General features: G+C 44.0%; 1 protein-coding gene across 1 annotated transcript in view; it reads right to left on the bottom strand.

Moving 5' to 3' along the window:
- Nucleotides 1–24,114, bottom strand: part of POU2F1 (POU class 2 homeobox 1) — a 1,264,626-nt gene that overhangs the window by 72,079 nt on the left and 1,168,433 nt on the right. Inside the window, exon 14 of the mRNA XM_044073100.1 lies at nucleotides 9,885–9,976. Within this exon, the coding sequence (XP_043929035.1) occupies nucleotides 9,885–9,976 (92 nt within the window). The remainder of the gene's footprint in view (nucleotides 1–9,884; nucleotides 9,977–24,114) is intronic.

The following is a 24,114-nucleotide window of genomic DNA, read 5'->3' as shown; positions in this document are numbered from 1 at the left end:
AAGAGGTCTTAGCAAAGTACTGCCTTTAAGGAAATCTTTCGACAATCTGTGAGCCATCAGATTAGGCTCATGTTGTCCCATATGAAAATTGGATATCACTGCCAGTTCAACTTTAATTGTAGCAGCAGCTGATTCCTGATGGAAAGGTTCGGTTAGGAATTCTAACACCAAGGGGATGGATGCTGTACAAGGATCTACATTTTTCTCTTTTGCCCAGATGGAAATTCTTCTCCATTTGCTAGAGTATAATTTCCTAGTGGAAGGTTTGTGGGAAGATGTGAGGATATGGGTCACTGCAGGTGAAAAATCATGAAGCCTGACTAGGGATGGAAGTGGAGCAGCCACGCTTTCAAGTTGAGGGTGTGGAGGCGGGGGTTTAGGGAACCTGATGTGTGTGTCAAGAGGTCTGGAACTGGATCCAGAGTCCATAGATAGTCTAGGAAATGAGGCCCGAGAAAGGGGAACCAAATCTGACGAGGCCAGTAAGGAGTGATCAGAATCATTTTGCTTCCCAAGGACTTTGCTTTCTGGATCACTTTTGACATGAGTGGAAAGGGGGGCAAATGCATAAAGAAGTCCCAAAGGCCATTGTGAACAAGTGCGTCTCTCGGTGACTCCCCTGGAGGAAGGATAAGGGAGAAGTAGCTGCTGCATTTGGCACTGATTGGACTGGCAAACAGATCACAGCAAGGCTGTCCCCATTTGCGGAAAATCTGTTCCGCTACTTTCTGATTCAGAGACCACTCGTGCGGCATCAAGATTGCACTGATGAACTTGTCGGCTATCACAGTGGTTGTCCCCAGGATATGCATTGTTACTAGAAAGTGCTATATCGCCCACTGCCAAACACGAACAGCCTCTCAACATAAGGGGTAAGATCTGGTTCCTCCTTGCTTGGTCAGATACCATACCACTGACATTGTCTGATTGGATTGCTATCGTCCCTAGAGGAAGAAAGTTGTTAAGTTCTTGCAACGCTAGTAGCACTGCTCTAATCTCTAAGACACTGATATGCAAGTGAGCCTCGTGATCTTGCCATGTGCCTTGGACAGTTCTACCTAGATAATGCCCCACCCACCCTATCTGGGAAGCATCCGTGGTTACAGTAGCAACGGGCTGGTGAAGGAAGGGTGTGTTCCTGTCGTCAGTTGACCAGGCTGAATCCACCAATGAAGGTCCTTTTTGCAATATTCCATTATGAGAATATGAGACAGAGGCAGTTGTTGAAGAGACCACTGGGAAAAAAAGTAGCCATTGAAGGATTCACATATGCAATCTGGCTAGTGGAACTAGAGTTATGGTAGAAGCTATGGTCCCTAAAAGGTTCAGCACTGTCTTGGCCTTGACTTTTTGTTGAGGAAGTAAGCTGTACATCTGTTGTCTGAGATTCTGAATTCTGTCTGCAGGAAGACGAGCCATCATGGTGAGTGTGTCTATTTCTGTGCCAATAAGAGTCACAAATTGAGAGAGCGACAAGGCAGACTTTTCCCAATTTACTGTAATTCCTAGCTGGGTGGAGAGCTGGACGGTTGGAATCCCTGGCTTGTAGGAGTAGGTGCCTGGTGGTGGCAGTCAAGTGCCAGTCATTCAGGTACAGAAACACTTGGAATCCAAGATGTCTCAAGTGAGCTGTCACTACCACCATGCATTTATTGAACACCCTGGGGGCTGTGGTGAGACCAAAGGGTGGAGCATGAAATTGGTAATGACTGGCTCCCAGCCGGAAGCATAAATGACTCCTCGATGCTCTGTCCATTTTGATGCGGTAGTATGCATCTTGGAGGTCTATGGAGCACATCCAATTGTCCTTCCCTAATAGAGGGAGTATAGACTGCAGGGTTACCATTCGGAACTTAGACTTTACTGATTCATTTAGTTTACTGAGGTCCAAAATGGACCTCCAGTCCCCTGTTCGTTTTGGCACTAAAGAATCTAAAGTAGGTTCTGAATCCTATCTGGTCTGCGAGGACGGTTTGGATGACTCTCTTTGAAAGCAACTTTTGAACCTCTATGGTTGCTTGATCCCTGTGATTGGGCGTAACATCTCGGATCTTCTTGGGGGGTGTAGGGTGGAAGAAAGAAGGGTATGGAGTATCCCCTGGTGATTACTCTTTGTACCCAGTTGTCTTGGGGGATGTTGAGCCAAGCTTCTGGATACAAAGATAAGTGACCCCCAACTGGCTCCAGAGAAGCACAGCTGGGCCCCACATCAGGAGTGCTGACAGGGACACCCATGAAAGGAATCGTGGCCACCCTGGTTTTGCAGACCCCCCTCTGCCTTCTAGGGTGACATCTACCATTAGCTCCTCCTCCCCTGCCTCTGAAGGAGAAATCACCCTGTGCGTCCAGTAAAATCTCTGGGATTTCTTGAACCACATTTCCCAGCATCACTGACCCTTGGGGGGTATGGTCTAGAAGGGACGGTAAAACATACTCCCACGGCAAAGTGAGTTTTCCCTTCCTGTTCGCACCTGGTGGGTATCTTTTACCTTTGGTCCAAACATAGAGGAACCATCGAAGGGAGCATTGGTAAAAGTAGATTTGAAGGGCTCCGCAAAATTACATAAGTGCATCCAGGAGCGTCTCGTTAGGGAAACCCCTGAACCCGCTGCCCTACTCGCTCCATCTGCTGCAAAGGAGATCAGTCTCATGGAGGAGTTAACAATGGAGTTTAAGGTGGACAACTGAGCAGTAACTTTCTCAGGGACTCCCTTCAGTTGATGTACCTTGGAGAGCATCTTCTAGCTCCTTTAGGAGATCTCTTTGAAGCCTAGTAAAATGTGTGAGGTAATTCAGCGATCTGAGTGTAAAAGCCGCTGAAGAGAAGATACGCTTCCTGTATCTATCCATTGTTCGGGACTCCCTGTTCGGTGGACATATGTAGAAGTCTCCGCTAGTTCCTTCTTTGTGGCTGCCGCCACCACCATGGCATCTACAGGCACACCTTTGGTCAAGAACTCTCTCTCTTTGGGGCCTGACAGAAATTTGTTGGGTCTTCTGGGGACTATTTCCACAGCATCAGGAGTTTCCCACATCTTTCGACTAACTAGGTCCGGGAGCTCATCAAAAGGTGGAGACACCCAAGAGGCTGAAGGTTGAGACCCAAAAGCCTTCAGGTACACTGAATCCTTATCAGAAGGGGTGACAGCGTGCCAGCCATCTCTCTGCTTTAAGATCTCTAAGATGTCTACAAAGGAGATATCAGAGGACGACCTAGTGGACCCTTCTGATTCGAGGTCAGTGTCCGAGGTGATGGACTCATCCAAGGAGTCTACATGCTTCCTCCTGCATGTCCTCTTCCGAGGGGGCTCCTCAGAAAGGTATTCTGGGGAGGTCTCAGAAGACTGGAGGCCACCCAATGGGGGCTGCTGAGGCTGCAGGTCTCTGCTGCCGAGAGAGATGGTGCTGAGACAGAGGTCGGTGCTTGAGGGGGAAGAGTATCGATACTCTTGTGCAGAGCTGATGACCGAGACAGCACGGTTATCTCAAATGCAGATCTCTCCGGCTCAGAGGACAGCCCCAGGGAAATGGAGGTATCCCTCGGCTCAAAAGCGATCTGCTCCGAGATAGATGTAGGGTCCGAACTCAACCTAGCCGACGCATGGACAGGTAGGCTCGGCACTGAGGACGTTCAGGTCCAAGTGTCCCTGTTGGGGCCGACTGGTGAGCTTCGGCTCCTAGACACCAAGGACGGTGCTGAAAGTGTCGGAGCGAAACTCTGCTCCGAGACAGCCACAAGGGGTGCTGGAACAGAGGGTGCCACAAGTGGCACAGAAATCTCCAGCTCCGAAGGACCAACATGGCTCAGAGGAGGAACAGCAACAGGAAGAATGGTCTTAGATGGCTTCAGAACTGACTGGGTCAGAGCCAGCAACAATTTTGGTAAAGCAGACTACTTCAAAAATCTAAGCAATACACACTCTACATCCTGTTCTGAAAGACTCTTGGAGGATCTGGATGACAGGGTAGGCGAACTAGATCTCTGTAATATGGGCGATCGTAAAGTTGGGGAGACCGGCAATAGCTCTCTAGACCGGCTCCGATGTAATTTCTCAGTAGTTGGCTCTGAAAGATTTTGGGCCGAAACTGCAGTGTCAACATCAATAACCTCTACCAGCTCCGAGGACAGTGGAGCCGAAGAGGTAGAAGGCTTATCCAATTTTAATGTTTTCTGAGGAGGTCCAGACAAAATAGTCGGTGCAGGAGAGTGTCTCTTTGCCGACTTGACCTTTTTCTTTGAGGAGGGAGACTTGGAGGATGATGAAGACCTGGCTAAATCCTCCTCGAAGGAAGGCTTAAGGAGACCTTTCAGTATTAATTTGTTCTTCCTTTCTTCGAGAATTCTGGAGCTGAAGGAGTGACAAAGAACAAATTTCCTGTAGATGAATGGCTCTGAGGCAGTAAACGCAATTACTATGCTCATCAGTGATTGACATTCTTTGGGAGCACTAAAGGCACTTTTTAAAACCTGAAGGTTTATGATCTTTGGACTTTTCCGACATGCTTAGTACAAACAGAACTCTATATAGACAGAAGAGAGGACAAGGTCCTCTAACTTAAACGGGCCTCACCCTGTAAGAAAACTACACACAAAAATTACAACCGAGGACTAGGTCCTCTAACTTAAACGGGCCTAGCCCTGTTGAGGGAAAAACACCAGAAAAGTTAAATAGAGGACTAGGTCCTCTAACGTAAACGGACCTAGCTGCTGGGAAACAGGAAAGAAGCTAAGTCAGAAAATACCACAAAACAGCAGGCAAAAAACTAGCCAATAATAGTAAACACTGCACACAAAATACTATTCTATTGAAAACTAAAAAACAAGGTCCTAACACAAACGCTGACCTACGCTAATAGGAAACTATTCAAAAAACTAGCACACAGAAAGGATACCACTCGGAGAACAAAAACGGGCCTAGAACGGCCAACACGTTCTCAGCAACAACTATGGAAAATTTGGCAAAAACACACTATTTACTACCTATGAAAAACTATTACTAAAACTATGTAAACTAACCTATCTTATAAGCAGAAATGTCAAAACGGACTATAATAGTAATGAAAAATATGCAACTTAGCCACGGCCAAGCAAGAAGCACTTCTGAACTCGTAGACGTGGCAAATGAGATCTGGGGATTCTTACTAGTGCACTATGGGATACCTACCTGCCACGAGCCAACTAAGTGACTTTGAGCTTTGTAATAAGCCAAGTTGGAGCCGAGGATTGGCTCCAAACCCATACGTAAGAATGGAGGTGAGATAGGACTACAGAACATTTATGGTTAGGGAAGGAGTCAGAGCCCAAGATCCAAGCTTCTAAAAAGCCCCAAGGTTGGATCCGATAACCACAATAGTTTAATCGGATGAAAAAATACATCAGATCTCACAGAGCCTCTATTCTACTTCCCCTGACCCACTCATATCTACCAGCAGCCTTGGTACTTCGGGTTCTAGGCCTTATGGCTTCTGCTATCATCATGGTTCTCAACACATGCACATTTTATAATGGTTTAACAAGAGTCCGTTTTTTAAGTCTTTATTTTATTCTCACCACAGGAAGACACTTCCAAGTCATGTCAGGGTCCACTCTACTAGGGTTCTGGCTAAGTCTGTGGCTTTCTAGAGAGGGGTGGATTTTAGAGGCAGCAACTTAATCATCTGTAAATACCTTTAATAAGCGCAACAAAATACATTCTTTCTCTGGGTCAAAAGCAGGCTTTGCTAAGACCATTCTCCAGGGACTCCTGACTCTTGATTCTTCTTTCTCCGTCCTTTCTTATCTTGGCTATTTGGCCCATATAGCTTAGGCTACAGTAACAACGATCTAATGATGAACACAGTATAAATTTGTAAGTAAACACTGTAACAGTAGATGCTCAAATAGATCACTGTTGCAGTGGTTAACCCACTCCTCCACCCTCTCATTTTTTTTTTTTTTTTGCTTACTATTTTTAAATTAGGATGTAGGATTTTTATTACAACTGTTTCTAACTGGCAGGGCCTTTAGCGCCCTCTTTTGAGGCATAAAAATCTTTGAAGTTTTGGCACCCCAGCCACTGATTTTATACTGCTGCCCTCAAACTACTGTACAGTGGCTAGCTGGTACAAGGTGAACTAAAGCTTTGGAAGCTGGCTGGTTGATCCAATCCTTATCAAGATGTCCCACATAGCTTAAGTTACTGCAACAGTGATTTTATGATGACCACCATCTGTAACAAGGTAACCACGAGTCATCCTAAATAAAACAAAACTTCAACATACTCCCATCTACAATGGCCAAAAGCAGGCATTTAGCAACATTGTGTTCCTCCTCAACACAGTACAGATAATACTAGCATGAATTTTGACTGGCAATATGATGCCCATACAGACACTTGCAAAAGACTGATATCTGAAACAGAATTGGCAAAAAAGAAATGCTGGGCTCTGGGTCTGAATGTGCATTAGCAAAGGGTGCATTACATTACAGCATGCACTGGTACATCAATACCAATGGATTTTTGTTAATCACTTGTCTCAGATTCTGAATGGTAGAGAAAAATAAACACCTTAACAAGGACCTGTCAAGGACGTTCGCTGATATATGAACTACAGTTTTTACTCATTCACTTTCTGTTCACATCTATGTATAATCAAGTGGGAAAGCAAAAGAAAAAAAAGAATCCTAGCAGCAGTTCCAATTCCAGCTTTTATGCATGTTATTTTACCTAACAGTACCACTGACCTTTACAAACCGTGTTTGCAATTCCCCTTGAAACACATTTCTGGCTTTTGCAAGTCAAACAGGAATTATTCCTTCATCTCCCCATATATGAGTCTGTATCTAAAGAGGCACAGTATAGTAACACCATGTCCTCTCTGCTAGTTGTTCCTCTGTGTGAAAGCCCCCTCCCTTACAGGTCTGGTTCAATCAATACAAACTCCTAGCACCATATAATCCAGCTCCATCAATTAGACCTTCAGACTGGGGCAGCTGTGCTTTGAGTTTTTCCATCTCCTAACCAAAACTTGTAGACAAAAAGACGACACAGTATTCTGGATATTCTCTCTCTCTCATGGTGTTATACTGAGCAGCACTAGACAGGGGTCCAGGGAAGTAAATACTGTGGGAAGAAATAGTCAGGGAAATGTTATGGCTAGGCTTGTATAGGCCCTAGGGCCGATAGCCTAGTACCAACCTATGAACCTAAGTACTAAAGACTGTGCCTTTCCTTCTCCAATGGCTCCCTGTTAAACAGCTAGTTCTCAAGTTACTTCAAGGGTACCACTACCTGCACATCAGTCTGTGCTGACTGTGAGAATACCATTCTTCTGAAACCATTGCAACAAGCTGAATGCAGCTCAATATGTAAATAGTACTACATAGTAAACCTGACCATGGTAGGCAACTGGTGTGTGCCATTTAATCTTTATGAATTGGTCCTGGTCTCCCCTACATCCTTCACCTCTCTCGTTCAATTTTTAAAGGGTCTTCCCTTGGTACTTTTTGTAGCAACTAGTTTAGCATTTCTAACTTCCCCAGACTTCAACCATTCCTTCTGAACCACAGCTCTTGAAATGCAGTATAATTCCCTCTGGCCTTGTCAGCCTTTTGCCTGCATTCTTCTTTGCTGTCTTGGTAACTGCATCTTCCTCTCTTCCATTTTTTTACTGGCATCATGACCATGCTTCCCAGTAAGCCTAGGGTCACATGTCCTTATGTGCTTACTCTTGGTGGACAACAATGCATCACTCGCAACACTTTCCCATCTTTCTTAAGAGATTTCTACCAAGTGAATGTTAACGGTGTATTATTGGATATTAAAGTTGCATCAAGTTACACTACATTAGAACTATAGTGCCAACCAAGTGAAAATAAGAGTGTAATGTATATCATGTGATATAATTTCTGTGAAACTGCATTAAAACTGTAACTACTAAGGTTATATTGTTCCTCTAATGTTAATGTGTCTTGAGTGGTAACTTTTCATTGCCATATGTGCTCCATAGAGCGTCTGGGACATGTCTAAAATGGGCCACTCACCTGGTTAACAGGCCAATAAATAAAATTAAAATCCATGAAATTATTACATTTCAATAGTTTTGAAAATATATGAATTCCAGTACTCATGCTACAAACTTTTGCTGAACTTTTTGCCAAGGATTCTCTGCACCAAATACACTTTTTTTATACCTGCAAGAAATCTCAACTAAGACAAACACTATGCAAAATCCTTTAGATTTTTCCATGTTGCAAGTCCTGCTTAATGGCAATGGTGAACAGACAGACACTAAATATCCACATTCCTGTGTACCCACTGGTTACTCTTCTTCGTGTTATGTAACACAAGAGCCACATACCTCTGATTTTTATATTCTACCTCATAATACTCACTCTCCACCCCACACCATTTTATTACATAGCCTTTTGTGTGGAACAGTGTAAAATACAAAGAGCAGACTGCTGCTCTACCTCCCATGTTACAAAGATCAAAAGTTTAGTGGTGCCAATTTCACAGGACGATCCTGGATCTTGCTAAAGAAGAAATGTGCTGCCTTGGAAACTGCTCATTGAACCACGTAATTCATGACTAGCACCATTTCCATTACTTTCACTACTTCCAATGTCAGAAAGACTAGTCTGGACCACTTCCTCTTTGTACTCCATCTGAAGTGATGATCTATACTTGACATATACAGGTCTGCTTGTGACATTTTTATCAAACAGCGGTTGGGTGCATAACAGCACCACAACATTCCTGCAGGTACAGCTTATTACGTTATCAATCATTTTCTACTTTCACAAGAATACTTAATGCCATAAAGGAAGCTGGTGCCCATCTGTACACTTTTACTATCATGCACTGCTTCAGGTCTCACATATGTAAATGCTGACCAGAAATTTCTCTACATTTGCCAGATTTGTTGCTGTCATCCTACCAAGCTTCAGCCTTACCATTTCTCCCATTTTAAAATGTTAACTATTTTGTCATCTCCATATATGACGTGAGTAATATTTACATCTGTATGTACCCATGTAGCTACTGCCGCCATCGTTTTTTCTAGGCATCTCACAGTCATTGTTTACGGGGAGCAAAACACTTCCTGAATATATGGTTTAACTGAAAAAACACCACCTTCCTTGGGTGATGCTCAACTGGCAACTGATTTTCAGTAACTGTATGTGTGTGCGTGTGTGGGGGTACAGCAGCGGTTGTTACAACCTTCTTTAACAGAACCGATTAATTGCAAAAATATTCAACTCTTTAAACTAATATAGTCTCTTGTTAAATGTCTTGATACTGCCTTAAAATAGCCTTTTTGGTTTCTCTGTCTGTATTCTGCTGCTTACTTTAATCAGCACCTCTGGCTTAATTCTCTTCTTGCTAGATGGTTTTATGCTAAGTCTACTACTCTGTTTACCCAAAGTTTAAATGCACATTGTTCCCAATTAGTACTTCCTGTAGCTAATTAAAGCTCCTTTCCAATCTTCCCTACTTTTCCTACATCCTGCTCCTGTAAAACTCAGGATATTTGAATGACTTGATTGTACTCCTTCAATTTTAAACCACAGTATTTTATTACAGCACTTGCATTCAATTAAGTAACTTTGGTTTGATGACTTAACTCACTTCCAGGACAGCAAGTCAGATAAAGCAACAGATATACATCCTTTTTTGCACTAGCTACACTGCCTTGAAATCTGCATGTCTCCCTTCAGGATGATGGAGTACAACTAACTATATGCTTGGCAATACTTCCAGGTCTGTTGCATCAAAACTACCACCATTTTTGTTTAATAACTTTTTGGCTGTCATATATACGTTTTGTGTTAAAATTAAGCTTCCTTTTTTTAAGCAATGCTGGTGTGTAGGCTTGGTTTTATGTATAATTGGTCTACTAACCTTGTATAGTTGCCAGTGTGCTGTTGCTCATCAGAGCAGCAGGGCTGAGCGCACTGCTTAGTGTCCCTGGATTCAGACTAAATAAGGCACCTCTGCAAATTAAACAAAAAAGACAATGAAGAAATTGACCAATTACAGATAACATTAAAATAAAACTACTTAATTCCATCTGCCTATACAGACACACATACGTCAAACACCCATAATGTGTGTGGAAGTCAACTACTTGGCATTTTCTAAAGGCAGTTTCTTGCTGTAAAGCAAAATATGTTTAAGTATGAATACTCTGTATATTCCACCTCCATTAAACATTACTACTTAAATTCTGTAAGCAATGCTACTAGCATGAGATTCGACCAGAAGGTTGTATAGGCTACTTACCACAAAAGATTTTTGAGTTGAAATGTCATAGCGACGGCATAACATTTGGGCCTACCACATTCTGATTCCCATTTCCAGGTCAGATTTATTTTCTCAACTATTTTAATTTTTCTTGCATTTGTTAACTGGGAAATTCCACCAGACTGGTAAACCTTTTCAAGGTTGACTTTAGGTTACTGTCTGGTTAAGTGACTTTCTCAGAGTCATACAGTTTTTGAAAGCTGAAATTAAGAGAATCAAAGCAAAGACTAAAAGATGAATATTGTGGATCATATCCTTCCTCTTATGAGTTAAACTGCCAGGCAGATGGGAACACAGTCTATTCCAAAGCCCCTTTTTTATCCATGCCCAGGGTCACTGTCTAAGCAAGGGATATTATATATAAACAGCAAAAATGCACAGTAACAGTTTTAAATCATAAAAAATACAAAATATGAGTACATGCAATCATAAAATATGAAAAGAAGACACCAAAGTACAGTACTAAAGTCGCTGAAGGACAGCATGTACATTTGTTTAGCTCAGTCCTTAGGTGTATGCTGCTTTAAACAGACATCTTAATCTAACATATTAGTCAGTTGCTGAAGCAAAAGCAAATGCATTAACATCAGTCAGAGAAACAAATGGCAGCTATATTCCTTGAGAGGAAACAAGGTAAGCCTTGCGAAAAGTCAAGCAAGGTGCTGACAAGGATGTGAAAGGCTGTCTTGCAAGTGTGTGCACATCTATGCGTATACATCTGTATCTACACACACAAATGTTATGCAAGTACCATAACACTACATCTGCAATGAGTAATTCCACCATCTCCAACCACTAGGACTAAGACTGGCGGGTACATGGGCAGCCTGGCTTTAAAATGTTTCTCAAGCTACTGGCACTTATTTCCTATAATCGTGTATAAAGGGGAATCTTACCCACAACTCAGCCAGCCCACACAAAGGCAAACTAACTAATAAATCAATGCATTAAGAAATAACATTAACAAAAAAATGTAGCTTTCTGGATGAATGCAAGAAGGTGTGTGCGCGTGGGTATGTGTGAGGATGGGGGTATGTTGAAGATGATGCAGTTAACTTTCATATTTGAGATATGTATTTCCATCTTAGTTGACTGCTATGACCCAAGCAAATCCTCGCAGTTTTAAAAACACATGGAAAGCTTAGAGCACAGTTTCTTTCTACAGAACTAAACAAAAAGTCACAATTTTTTATGACAGATTTAGTTACATAGAAGGAAAAATCTGAGCTGCCTGTGCATGTTCTTCCTATACAAAAAATATTTCTCCTTTGTTAAATGTAACAGAAATCAGGCAGTTTAAGATTAATCTGCATAGATGCCTTCGGTATAAAGACAGGATTTTCCTTTTCAAGTAATCCATCCATCAAGTACAGTTGTGTACACTTACCATAAATGTAGGTAGATGTTAAAGTGCATTCACTGTTGCAGTCATCACATTTGGGTTATCTGCCTGCAGGTAGCCCTCAGCCGGCCTGAATACCAGAGTCTTTGGATTTCTGCATCGGATGCTGTCACTTCTTCCATGATGTCAAGTCATCAGGGGTATAAAACATGCAGCCAATGCCATTACATCAGTTTTTCTTGCCCCAGATGTCCCCACAATAGGAAGCAATTATATGGTATGAACTATAAAAGCAAATACACATGATATAAAATATGCCAAACAAGAAGGAAAGGTAAAAGTCAAGAGAATTCAGGGGGCTGGAGGGTGGGTAACCAGGCCTGCAACAGTGAATACACTCTAACATCTACATTTATGTTAAGTGTACACAACTGTACTATGTTCTTCGTGTTTCACTGTTGCAGTCATCACATTTGGGTAGATTCCCAAAGCTAAGGATGGGAGGAGGAATTTAGATAGCATTAGGACCAGCTATAAGGGCCTGCAAGACTGCAGTGGCAAAGCCAGCTCTGGATTTAGAGAAAATCGGCAAATGGAAATGCTTTGTGAAGGTATGTACAGAACTCCAGGTAGCAGCTTCTAGGATGTCTCTGATAGGGACACCCCTGAAAAAGGCCGTAGAGGTAGATGCAGCCCTGGTTGAATGGGGTCTAATCCCCTGTGGGATAGGTTTTCGATGGTGCTTAAAAGCAGAAATGAATGCAATGGCCTATCCATTTAGAAATGGTTTGCTTTGAAATAGCCTTCCCGTCTGCCCCTGCAGAAAATACCACCAGCAGTTGTTCAGATTTCCTTTGAGGTTTAGTCCGGTCCAAGTAAAATCTAAGTCGTCTGTGCACATCTAAGGAGTGCAGTATCCATTCCCCTTTATTCTGTGGATTAGAAAAGAAGGTTGGCAAATGAATGGATTGATTAAGAACCACACTGGATACCACCTTGGGCATGAAGGAGGGATTGGTCCTGAGGGACACCCTGTCCGCATGAAAGATGATGAAAGGCTCCACTGCCATAAGGGCCTGTAATTCAGATAACCTTCTTGCTGAAGTGATTGCTAAAAGGAAAGCTGTTTTCCAAGAAAGGAATTTTAACTCTGCACTTGCAGCTGGCTCAAAAGGAGGCAGCGCAAGTTTTTCCAATACAAAGTTAAGGTCCCAGGCTGGAGTGGGAGCTCTCCTGGGGTGGGAGTGTGGGGGTGTCTTACATTTTTGGCCCCTCTAAGGAATTGTTTTATCAGGGGATGAGGGAAGAGGGGTGGCTCAGTATAATGTGCTGAGATGGCAGAGGCATGAATCTTAATTGAAGAGAAAGATGGGCCCTTGTGGAGCATTTCTGTTAAATAATCTAGAATATGAGGTAAACTGGGCACCACTGTGTCCATCCCCTGAGCCTGGCTCCAGGAACAGTATCTTTTCCACTTTTCTGAATAGGATTTTCTAGTACTAGGCCTCCTTGCCTCAAGAATGAAATCCAGCACCTGCTTACTACGGGTTGCTAGAGATGAGCTCAGGGAATTAGCCAGGCTGCAAGGTTCAGGGTTTGAAGCTGAGGGTGCAGAATCTGGCCCACCTGCTGGGACAGCAGGGAAGGGGTCTGAGGCAGGTGCCATGGTTGTAGCACTGTCAGATTGCACAAAAGCGGGTACCAGTGCTGGCGTGGCAAGTCTGGTGCAATCAGTATTGTCCTTTGCTTGTCTTGTTTGATCTTTAGTAGAACCTTCGAGAGGAGAGGCAGAGGGGGAAGGCATAAACTGAGAGGCTTTCCCAGGTAAAGGACAGGGCATCCACTTTCCAAGCTTGAGTGTGGGGAGTTCTGGTGCAGAATTTGTTCAACTGGTAGTTCTGAAAGGAGGCAAACAGGTCTACATCTGGTGTCCATTTGTTCCTCAAGAACTTGAATATTTTGGGTTCCAATTTCCATTCGTGTGCGTCCATGAGATTTCTACTTAAGACGTCTGCCAGTCAATTTAGTTTGCCTGGCAGGAATTGAGCTTGTAGGTTCATTTGGTAGCGCAAGGCTGTGTTCCACAGAGCCATGGCTAGTCTGCAGAGTGGGTAGGAATGGGTTCCCCCCCTGCTTGTTTATGTACCATATAACTGTGGTGTTGTCTGTCTTTACCAATAGTTGTCCTGGAATAATAAGGTCTTAGGCTGTCAGAGCACTCTGTACAGCTAACATTTCTTTTTGATTGATATGCAGGTGCATCTGTTCTGTTTTGGGTTCCATTTGCCCTGAATGCACTGCCCTGCCATGTGAGCCCGCCATGCATAGTCTAATGCGTCTGTTAGTGTTTGGGCGGCAGTGGGTAGAGTGAAAGGGAGTCCCTTGTTGTGGTAGCAGGCCTCTGCCCACCAAAGGAACTCTGCCCTTAGACAAGGAATGATAGGAATCATTGTTTCCAGGTCCTGAGAATGTTGACACCATAGACTTTTAGATACTACTGAAGTTTCCTCATATGCAGTCTTGCATATGGAATCAACAGAATGTAAGTGGCCATGAACCCCAGGGCTTGCAGGATTCTCCTTGTAGATAAGCTGGGTTTTTGTGGCCAACAGTTTGAAGTAGGTTGTCAAACTTGTTTCTCTGGACTGAGGAATGCCATCTGGGAATTTGTGTTCAAGCTGGCTCCCAGGAATACAATCTGTTGGCAGGGTAATAGGTGTGCTTTCTTCTCATTGATGGTGTACCCCAGTGAGGTTTAGAAGTCTCTTTACAAATGTCAGGTGTTGTAATAGCAAGTCCTGACTCTCTGCCTGAATCAGGCAATCTTCCAAGTATGGGTAAATCTGAATATTTCTCTGCCTGCAAAATTCAATGGCTGGTGCTAGGCACTTTGTGAATACCCTGGGCGCAGTAGATAAGCCAAAGGGAAGTGCAGGGAACTGATAGTGCATGGAGCCTGCCCTGAAACTTCGGTATTTTCTGCAGGATTCCCTTATCGGGATGTGCAGGTAAGCTTCTTTTATGTCTAGGGTTGCTGGCCAGGTATCCTTGGCTAGCATAAGAAGAAGCTGTTGAAGAGCTAGCATTTTGAATTTTGGAACCGCCGGGAAGGTGTTGAGAAAAGACAGGTCCAAGATAGGATGCCAGGAGTTTTCTTTTCTGGGAACCAGGAACAGTCTTGAATAAAAACCTTGTTCCCTTTGCTCTGCTAGGACAGGTTGAATAGCCCTGATACTGAGGAGAGAGAGCACTTGTTTTTGGGCCTCCTCCCACTGATTTGAGGGGAGGTCTGGCCATCCACTTGGGGTTGGGAGTGAGTGGAAGTGGAATCTGTATCCTAGGCAACTACATTTAAAAAGTACAGTTTTGTACCTACCATAAATGCAGATGTTCGAGTGTATACACTGCTGCAGTCATTACACTTGGGTTATCCTGCCGTCAGGCAGTTCCCCAGTCGGCCTGAGTTCCAAAGTCTTGGTCCGGGGTCGGTTACTGTCGCCTCCTCCCCGATGTCAGTACGACAGGGGTATACAAGATGCAGCAGACGCCATTTTCTTCAGTTTTTCTTGCCCCAGATGTCAGGTGCCTCTAAATAGGTAGGCAATTCAAATTGCTAATGAAACATACATAAGAAAAGCAAAAAACAACTTACAGCTACCAGCAAATACTCCCCAAAGGTAGTGAGGGTAGAAGACATAGGTACATACCAGCCAGTAAGAGGGGAAGGAGGGAGGGTAACCTGGACTGCAGCAGTGTATACACTCTAACATCTACATTTATGGTAGGTACAAAACTGTACTATGTTCTTCATGTTACACTGCTGCAGTCATTACACTTGGGTAGAATCCCAAAGCTGAGGTAGGGTGGCTGGTTCTATAAGGCATTAGGGGTGGCTATAAGGCCCTGCAGCACTGCAGTGGCAAAGCCAGCTGTGGATTTAGAGTATTGAGGCAGATGGTGATGCTTGGTGAAGGTATGCACAGAACTCCAAGTTGCTGCTTCCAAAATATCCATGGCAGGTACTCCCCTGAGGTAGGCAGTTGAAGTGGCTGTTGCCCTGGTGGAGTGAGATCTAATGTTGCTAGGTACAGGTTTTCCATGGTATGTGTGGCAGAAACGTATACAATGTCCTATCCATTTTGAAATAGTCTGTTTTGAAATGGCTTTTCCTTGTGTTCCTGCAGCACATATGCTACCAATAATTGCTCAGATTCTCTGAAAGCTTTGGTTTTGTCCAGGTAGAAGCATAACTGCCTGTGAATGTCCAAAGAATGCAGTAGTCTCTCCCCTTTATTCTGTGGTTTAGGATAAAAAGTTGGCAGGTGAATAGTTTGGTTTAGAGCCACACTGGATACCACCTTTGGCATAAACGTAGGGTTAGTTCTTAAAGACACCCTGCCCTGGTGGAAAATGAGGAAAGGTTCCACTGCCATTAGTGCCTGTAATTCCGAAACTCTTCGTGCTGATGTTATTGCCAGGAGCAGAGCAGTTTTCCAAGAGATATATTTTAATTCTGCTGAGTTAGCTGGCTCAAAAGGAGGTAAAGTTAGTTTTTCCAAAACAAAGTTGAGGTCCCAAGTTGGAGTAGGTGCTCTACGGCAGTCTTATGTTTTTAGCCCCTCCGAGGTACTGTTTTAACAGAGGATTAGAGAAAATTGGTGGAACCATGTTGTAATGAGCAGAGATGGCAGAGGCATGGATCTTGATGGATGAGGAGGAGAGGCCTTTGTCCAGCATCTCAGTTAAGTATTGTAGTATCTGAGGAATGTTTGGGACAAGAGGGTCAAGGCTGTGAGCTTTGTTCCAGGCATAGAATCTCTTCCATTTATCCAAATAGGCTTTCCTGGTACTAGGCCTTCTGGCCTCCAGAATGACATCCATAGCAGCTTTGGAAAGAGGCATTGCTTGCTTGACTAAGGAATCTTCCATGCAGCTAGGTTTAAGGTCTTTAGCTGGTTGTGTAGTATTTGATTGTTGTGCTGAGTGAGCAGATGTGGGATTTGAGGCAAAATCCAGGGTGGTTCTTGTGCTAAGCTCCTTAAGATTGGGTACCAGTGCTGGCGTGGCCAGTCTGGTGCAATCAGGATCATCTTTGGCTCTTCTTGCTTGGCTTTTATGAGTACCTTTGGCAGGAGAGGTAGTGGTGGGAAAGCGTATACTTGTAGGTTCTGCCAGCTGAATGAGAGGGCATCTACTTTCCATGCTTGTGGATGGTAACTCCTTGTGCAGAATTTTTGTAGCTGGCAGTTTATTGGGGATGCAAACAGATCTATGTCTGGGCTCCACCATTTCTGTGTTATTCTGAATATTTGTGGATTCAATTCCCATTCGTGGGGATCCATGATGTTTCTGCTTAAGTCGTCTGCCAGTGTGTTTCTCTCTCCTGGCAGGAATTGCGCCTGCAGATGAACTTGAAGGTTTATAGCTGTGTTCCACAAGGTCATAGCTTGTCTGCATAGGGGGTAGGAGTGAGTGTCCCCTTGCTTGTTTATGTGCCACATAACTGTGGTGTTGTCTGTCTTTAGCAGTAGTTGTCCTGGATGCAACAGGTCCTTGAAAGCTATAAGGGCATTTTGTACAGCTAGCATCTCTTTTTGATTGATGTGAAGATGCCTTTGTTCTGTGGGCCACGTGCCCTGAATACATTTGCCTGCCATGTGTGCTCCCCAGGCGTAATCCGATGCATCTGTTGTCAGTGTTTGCCTGGCTGTGGGTTGTGTAAAAGGCTGTCCCTTGTTGAGGTGACAAGCTTGAGCCCACCATTGAAACTCCTCTTGAAGACAAGGGATTAGTGGTATAACTGTTTCCAAACTTTGACAGTGTTGAGACCATACATTCTTTAGGTACCATTATAGTTTCCTCATATGCAGTCTGGCATATGGAATTAGTAGTATGCAGGATGCCATGTAACCCAAGGCCTGCAGAATTTTTCTTGCAGGGAGTTGGGTCTTTGTTGCCATCAATTGAAAGTATTGAGTCAGTTGTCCTTGCTTGTCTGGCGTGAGACAAGCCATCTGGGCCCGTTGTGTTCAAGCTGGCACCCAGGAATATAATCTCGTCAGGGCACTAGCTTTGTTTTGATTTCTTTTCGTTTAATGTGCACCCCAGGCAACTTAATAACTTTTTTTAAAAATGCCAGATGCTTTAGAAGAATGTCCTTGCTCTCTGCTTGAATCAGGCAGTCATCCAGGTACGGATAAATTTGAATTCCTTTCTGTATGCAAAATGCAATTACAGGTGCCAGGCACTTTGTGAAGACCCTGGGTGCAGTAGATCAGCCAAAGGGCAGTGCAGAGAATTAGTAGTGCATTGAACCAGCTATGAATCTGAGGTATCTTCTGCAGTTTTGTCTGATAGGGACATGCAGGTATGCCTCCTTGAGGTCCAATGTCACGAGCCAAGCTTTCTTGCCCAGAATGGGAAGAAGCTGCTGTAGTGTCAACATTTTGAATTTCGGAACATCCAAGTGTTTAGAGATGAAAGATCCAGAATGGGCCTCCAGGCCTTGTCCTTTCTGGGTACCAGAAAGTGTCTTGAGTAAAATCCTTGTCCTTGCTCCTGTGATAGTACCTTTTGAACAGCTCTCATAGCCATGAGTGCTGTAATTTGTTTTTGAGCCTCTGCCCATTGATTTGGTGGCAGATTTGGCATTCCTTTTAACCTTGGCAGAGTGTGACAGTGGAACCCGTAACCTTGAAATACAATGTTGAGAACCCATTTGTCTTTGGTGATCATTTGCCAATTGTGGTAGAAGAGTGCCAGTTTTCCTCCCAAGGGGGGCTGCCAAAAGGGATTTGCTTGGCAGCTGTAGTGGGAAGTCACTGGAGCTGCTTTTTAAATGGTTGGGGCCTGTCTTCCCCTTTTTTCTGGCCTGATGCAACCCATTGTCGAGGCCTGTAAGGACCTTGTGTTTGACCTCTACCTCTTGGACGTCTGTATCTTCCCCTTTGAGGTCTGTAACTGGAAAGGACCAATTCTTAGTTGGCCAGTTTCTGCTAAATCTAGGAGGCTGAACCTGTAAGAAATCCTTCACCGTTTGCATAGATTTTGCAATATCCTCCATTTTCTTTAATACCTCTTCTGCCAATTAACTCCAAATAACACATCCTGCTGCAAAGGTGCATCCAATAATTTTGCTTTAACATGATCTGGTAACGTATGTTCTTTTAACCAAGCATGTCTTCTAATGACAGAGCCTGTAACTGCTGCTCTGCAGGAGGCCTCTAGAGAATCAGAACCACATTGCAAAGTACGCTTTCCCACTTGTTTAGCTGCATGCAATAAATCTTGCATTTCTTTAAAATTAGGAGGATCTGATTCTGGAAGCATTTTTTGTTTTAACTGAGACAGTAAAAATTGCTGATATTTTAGCATGTGAAACTGCCAATTTAAGGCTCTCATTGCTAAAGTTGCAGACGTATATACTTTCTTTCCTCATCTGTCTAATGCTCTGGAATCTCTGTCAGAGGGAACTAGATTCTTGGCTGATGAGGCCTTAACTCCTTTGGGTCCCTGAGAAATAGTTTCAGGGTCAGCTACAGGGCTTCTGTACAGAAATTTATGGGAGTCAGGGACTCTGCAGTATCTGTCAGGTTTAACAGGGGCTGGAGGTAAGGAATCAGGATTTAAGCTGGATTCAGTATACACATCATCCACGATATCTAACACTGGTGGAATAGCAAGGGGTCTGTTTTGAGGTAATAAAAGGAAGTCTCTGAGCCTTTTCTTGGATTCTGAGTAATCCTGGCCTTCCAAGTGGAAATGCTCCCTCATGGTATGTAGGGTTTCCCCAAAGGAGTAGTCCTCAGGCGGTGAGGCTGATGGAACTGATGCATCAGAATCCTCATAAGGGGGTAAAGAGTATCCTAGGTCTGAGGATGAAAGAAGAGATGGAACACCTGGTCAGATGAGTCATATTCTGCATCCTGTCTAGGCCTTTTATCAGGAGGAGGATGGGACCCCCTGATCAGAGTGATTAGGTCTTCGGCCATTTTGAGCATTTGTTTCTTAGGCATGGAGGCCTGCCCTGGAGAATGCTGTATTTGTTTATGATTTTAAAGGAGGCTTAGACTTAGCTGAGGGTTTAATGCTCAACTGAGTAGGTCTGAAGACACCCTCTGAAGCTGTGGGTTGCTCAGCTACTCCGGATCCCTCTGAAAGGTTAGTCTCGGTAGGCTGAAAAACTTGTGCGTCCGAAGGCCCAGCCATCTCCACGTGGCAGTCAGATGCGGCCTGTGGTTCTACAGAAGTGGTAGTCAGGGGCTGTGAAGGCACCTCGCTGAAAACCGGAGAACCGGCGACTGGTCTAGAAGAGGCTTCGTCGTCAGTTTTGGGCCTCGGATGCCTATCCTGCACTTTTTGTGTATTCCAGTCGGAAGTTCCGACGGCATGGTATAATTGAATTTTCCAACAAAATAATGTCGGGCAAAATCAGACAGACGTTTAATAGTGCGCTTGTTAAACCTAGCACAAAACTGACAACCAGTGACGTTGTGGTCTGGGCCTAGGCATGGGATACAATAGGAATGGAAATCCTTATGAGGTATTTGCTTCCCACAAGAAATACAGTTAACAACTTTTACTGACATTGGTCTGAGGCAAGAAAAAGTTTCCCCAACAGGGTACTTAGCTTTGTAGAAAATTTCGGTTCTGGATTCGGAATGAAAATCTCAGGAGACGGCCGACCGGCACTTGCTTCGGGCACCGCGAGGCAAGAAAGACTTAAGAAAATGGCGTCGGCTACATTTTATATACCCCTGTCGCACTGACGTCAGGGAGGAGGCGACAGAAACCGACGCTGGACCAAGACTTTGGAACTCAGGCCGACTGGGGAACCGCCTGACGGCAGGATAACCCAAGTGTAATGACTGCAGCAGTGTAACACGATGAACATCACATGTCTTGGGTAATGAGTTCCCAGTTTTTTGCATGCAGGGCGAGCTTTCCTCCTAAGGGAGCAAGTAGTTGAGCAAGGCTTGGAAGAGTTAAGGATAAGTCATTGTGCCATTTTTCCATAGGGGCTGGTTTACTACTCCCTGCTTTGGAAGTGGGAGCCTCCCACTGCTTAGATCTGTGCATAGCCCGAGACTGAAGTCTTGGTGGTCTGGTGCTCCTGGGTTTGGACTGAGAAGGCCTGGAAGGGACTGGAAAGGACCAGTTCTTTGAAGGCCACTGCCTACTGAATCTAGGTGGCTGTACTTGTAAGAAATCTTTAACAGTTTGCATAGATTTAGCTTTTTCCTCCATCCTTTTGAAGACTACTTCTGCTTTGTTGCCAAAAAGGCACTCTTGCTTTAAGGGTGCATCCAGTAATTTAGCTTTAACATGATCTGGCAAGTTTTGTTCCTTAAGCCAAGCATGCCTTCTAAGTACAGACCCAGTGACAGCAGCCCTGCAAGATGCTTCTAAAGCATCAAAACCACATTGCAATGTTTACCAACTTGGTCAGCAGAATGCATTAACCCTTGTAAATCTTTGTGTACAGCAGAGTCAGGAATCAACATCATTTTCTGTTCAAGTAGTCCCATAATATGCTGCTGATATTTTAGCATATGAAACTGGCAATTTAAAGCCCTAATGGCCAAAGTAGCAGAAGTGTATACTTTCTTACCCCATCTGTCTAAAGCTCTAGAGTCCCTATCAGAAGGGGTAGGATTTTTGGCAGTAGTAGCCTTAATGCCTTTTGGTCCTTGTGAAATGGTCTCTATCCACAGTAGGATTCTTGAAGAGGAACATGAGAGAGTCGGGTAATCTGTAGTACCTGTCAGACTTCCTGGGAGCTGGAGGCAGAGTGTCTGGGGTAAGGCTGGATTCCAAGAGATCATCATCTACAATCTCCAGAACAGGAGGGATAGCTAGAGGCCTGTGCCGAGGTTGGTTTAAAAATTCCCTAAGTCTCTTTTTGGACTGAGAATAGTCCTGGCTTTCTCAGCGGAAATACTCCCCAAGGGTATGCAAAGTTTCACCAAAAGAAAAATCTTCGAGGGGAAGCAGAAGGAATGGAATCCTCTGCATCAGAATCCTTATAAGTAGATTAGGGTAATTCTTGGTAGAAGGAAGGAACAGAGATATCAGATTCCTTATCAGAAGAGTCAGAGAGAAAATCAGTTCTAGGTCTCAGAGGGGGAAGGCTGGCTTTCCTTAATTAATGTAATAAGGTCTTCAGCCATTCTAATCATTTGTTTTTGAGGCATATGGGCCTGAGAATGCGCTTTGGTCGTTGGTCTTCTAGGCGTAGTGCGAGCTTTAGGCCTGAGGAATTCGGTATTCTTAGCTTGAAACAAAGTCGTCGGTTTAATATGAAAATTGGTAGGCCTGAATACACCCTCAGAAGCCGGTGCATGCACAGTGGCTCTGGACCTACCAAGATGGAGACATCCGCAGGTTCCATAGTCGAAGAAGCATCTCGCGGCATACCGGACTCTGAATGGGTCTCAGTAGAGGCCTGTGAATCTGTAGTAGTGTGCATCAGGGGCTGCAAAAGCGCCTGAGTACCGTCGGAATGGCGACTAGCTTAACGGAAGCGTCGTCGGCAGTTTTGGACCTATGCGGTCTCTGTCTTTATCCTTACGTTTCTTCGGAAGATCGGTAGTCAGATGGCTTAACAAAGCCATTTCGGAGTATGAAGATAGAGAACTAAAGAATTTGGCTACAAAAATAGCCCGACGACAAATAGTTCGGGCGTTGAACAAGGCACAAAACTGACAGCGAGGGACGTCATGGTCTGGGCCTAAACAGGTGATGCAGTAAGAATGAAAATCTCTATGAGGTATTTGCTTTCCACAGCAAGACAATTGTTCATTTTTTCTGACATCGGTTAGAGCAAGAAAAAAGGATCCCCAAAGGGGTAATTATCTTTTTGAAGACTTCAGGTCTGAAACTCAAATGAAAATTTCAGGAGTCGGCCAACCGGCACTTGCAAACTGCTTCTGCTTCGGGCACGGCAAGAAAGACTGATGTAATAGCGTCAGCTGCATGTTTTATGCCCCCTGATGACCTGACGTCATGGAAGCGACAGCATCCGACGCACAAATCTGAAGACACTGGTATTCAGGCTGGCTGAGGGCAACCTGCAGGCAGATAACCCAAATGTGATGAGTGCAACAGTGAAACATGAAGAACATCCCATTTTTGCACATGGGGTTGGGGTGTAACCTCGGCAATGACACTCATCTACAGCCAAGGTTTACAACACCTGGTCCCTATGGCCAATTCAGTGCGTGTCCAATTCATCTACTGCATGTCTTTGGAATGTGGGAGGAAACACAAGCACCCGGAGGAAACCCATACGACCACAGGGTGGACATGCACACTCCACACAGAAGGCACCCCAGCAGAGAATTGAACTGGGGGACCTCTTGCTGTAAGGCGACAACATTATCCGCTGTGCCGCCCCCATGTAATGTCAATGAAAAAATGATGGAAGAAATAGATGCACAGGGCTTGTAACTCAAATTTGCCTAGCAGATAAGATGGCTACCTGAGTCTCTTCTAAGACACAAACTTCAAATCTGCTTTTGCTGCTGGTTCAGACGTAGGAAATGTTAACTTTTCCAGGACAAAGTGAAGATGCCATGGGGAAACAGGGTATATAAAGGGATTATGTACAGTGGATATAAAAAGTGCACATACCCATGTTAAAATGCCAAGTTTTTATGATATAAAAAATGAGACCACAATAAATCATTTTAAATTTTTTCCCACCTTTAATGTGACCTGTAACCTGTACAATTCAATTGAAAAACAAACAAATCTGTTGGGGGAAAAAATATAAAAAATAAAAAACATACTATAAGCTGGTTGCATAAGTGTGCACACCCTTAAACTAATACTTTGCTGAAGCACTTTTTGAATTAATTGCAACATTCAGTACTCTTGGGTACACACCGGCCATCAATTAAAAGAGACGCTGATTAACCCCAAATAAAGTTCAGCTGTCCTAGTAGGATTTTCCTGACATTTACCTGCTACAACAAATGCTATGATTCGCAGACCGCTTACAAAGCATCAAAGGGATCTCATTGTTGAAAGGCATCAGTCAGGAGAAGGGTACAAAAAAATTTCCACAGCACTAGATATACCATGGAACACAGTGAAGACAGTAATCAAGTGGAGAAAGTATGGGGCAATAGTGATGCTGCAAAGAACCGGACATCCCTCCAAAATTGATGAAAAGACCAGACGAAAACTGGTCAGGGAGGCTGCCAAGAGACCTACAGCAACACTGAAGGAGCTGTAGGAATTTCTGGCATGTACTGATTGTATACTACATGTGACAATCTCCTGTATTTGCCATATGCCTGGACTATCGGGTAGGGTTGCAAGATGGAAGCCTTTACTTCCACAGAAAAACATCCAGGGCCAGCTAAAATTTGCAAAACAATACATCAAGTCTCCCAAAAGCATGTGGGAAAATGTGTTATGGTCTGATGAGACCAAGGATGAACATTTTGGCCACAGTTCCAAAAGGTAAGTTTGGCACAAAAA

This window comes from Protopterus annectens, chromosome 5.part1 (assembly GCF_019279795.1).
Source record: "Protopterus annectens isolate FY-2018-M chromosome 5.part1, PAN1.0, whole genome shotgun sequence".
Classification (NCBI taxonomy): Eukaryota; Metazoa; Chordata; order Ceratodontiformes; family Protopteridae; genus Protopterus; species Protopterus annectens.
This window is presented reverse-complemented; position numbering and strand designations above follow the sequence as displayed.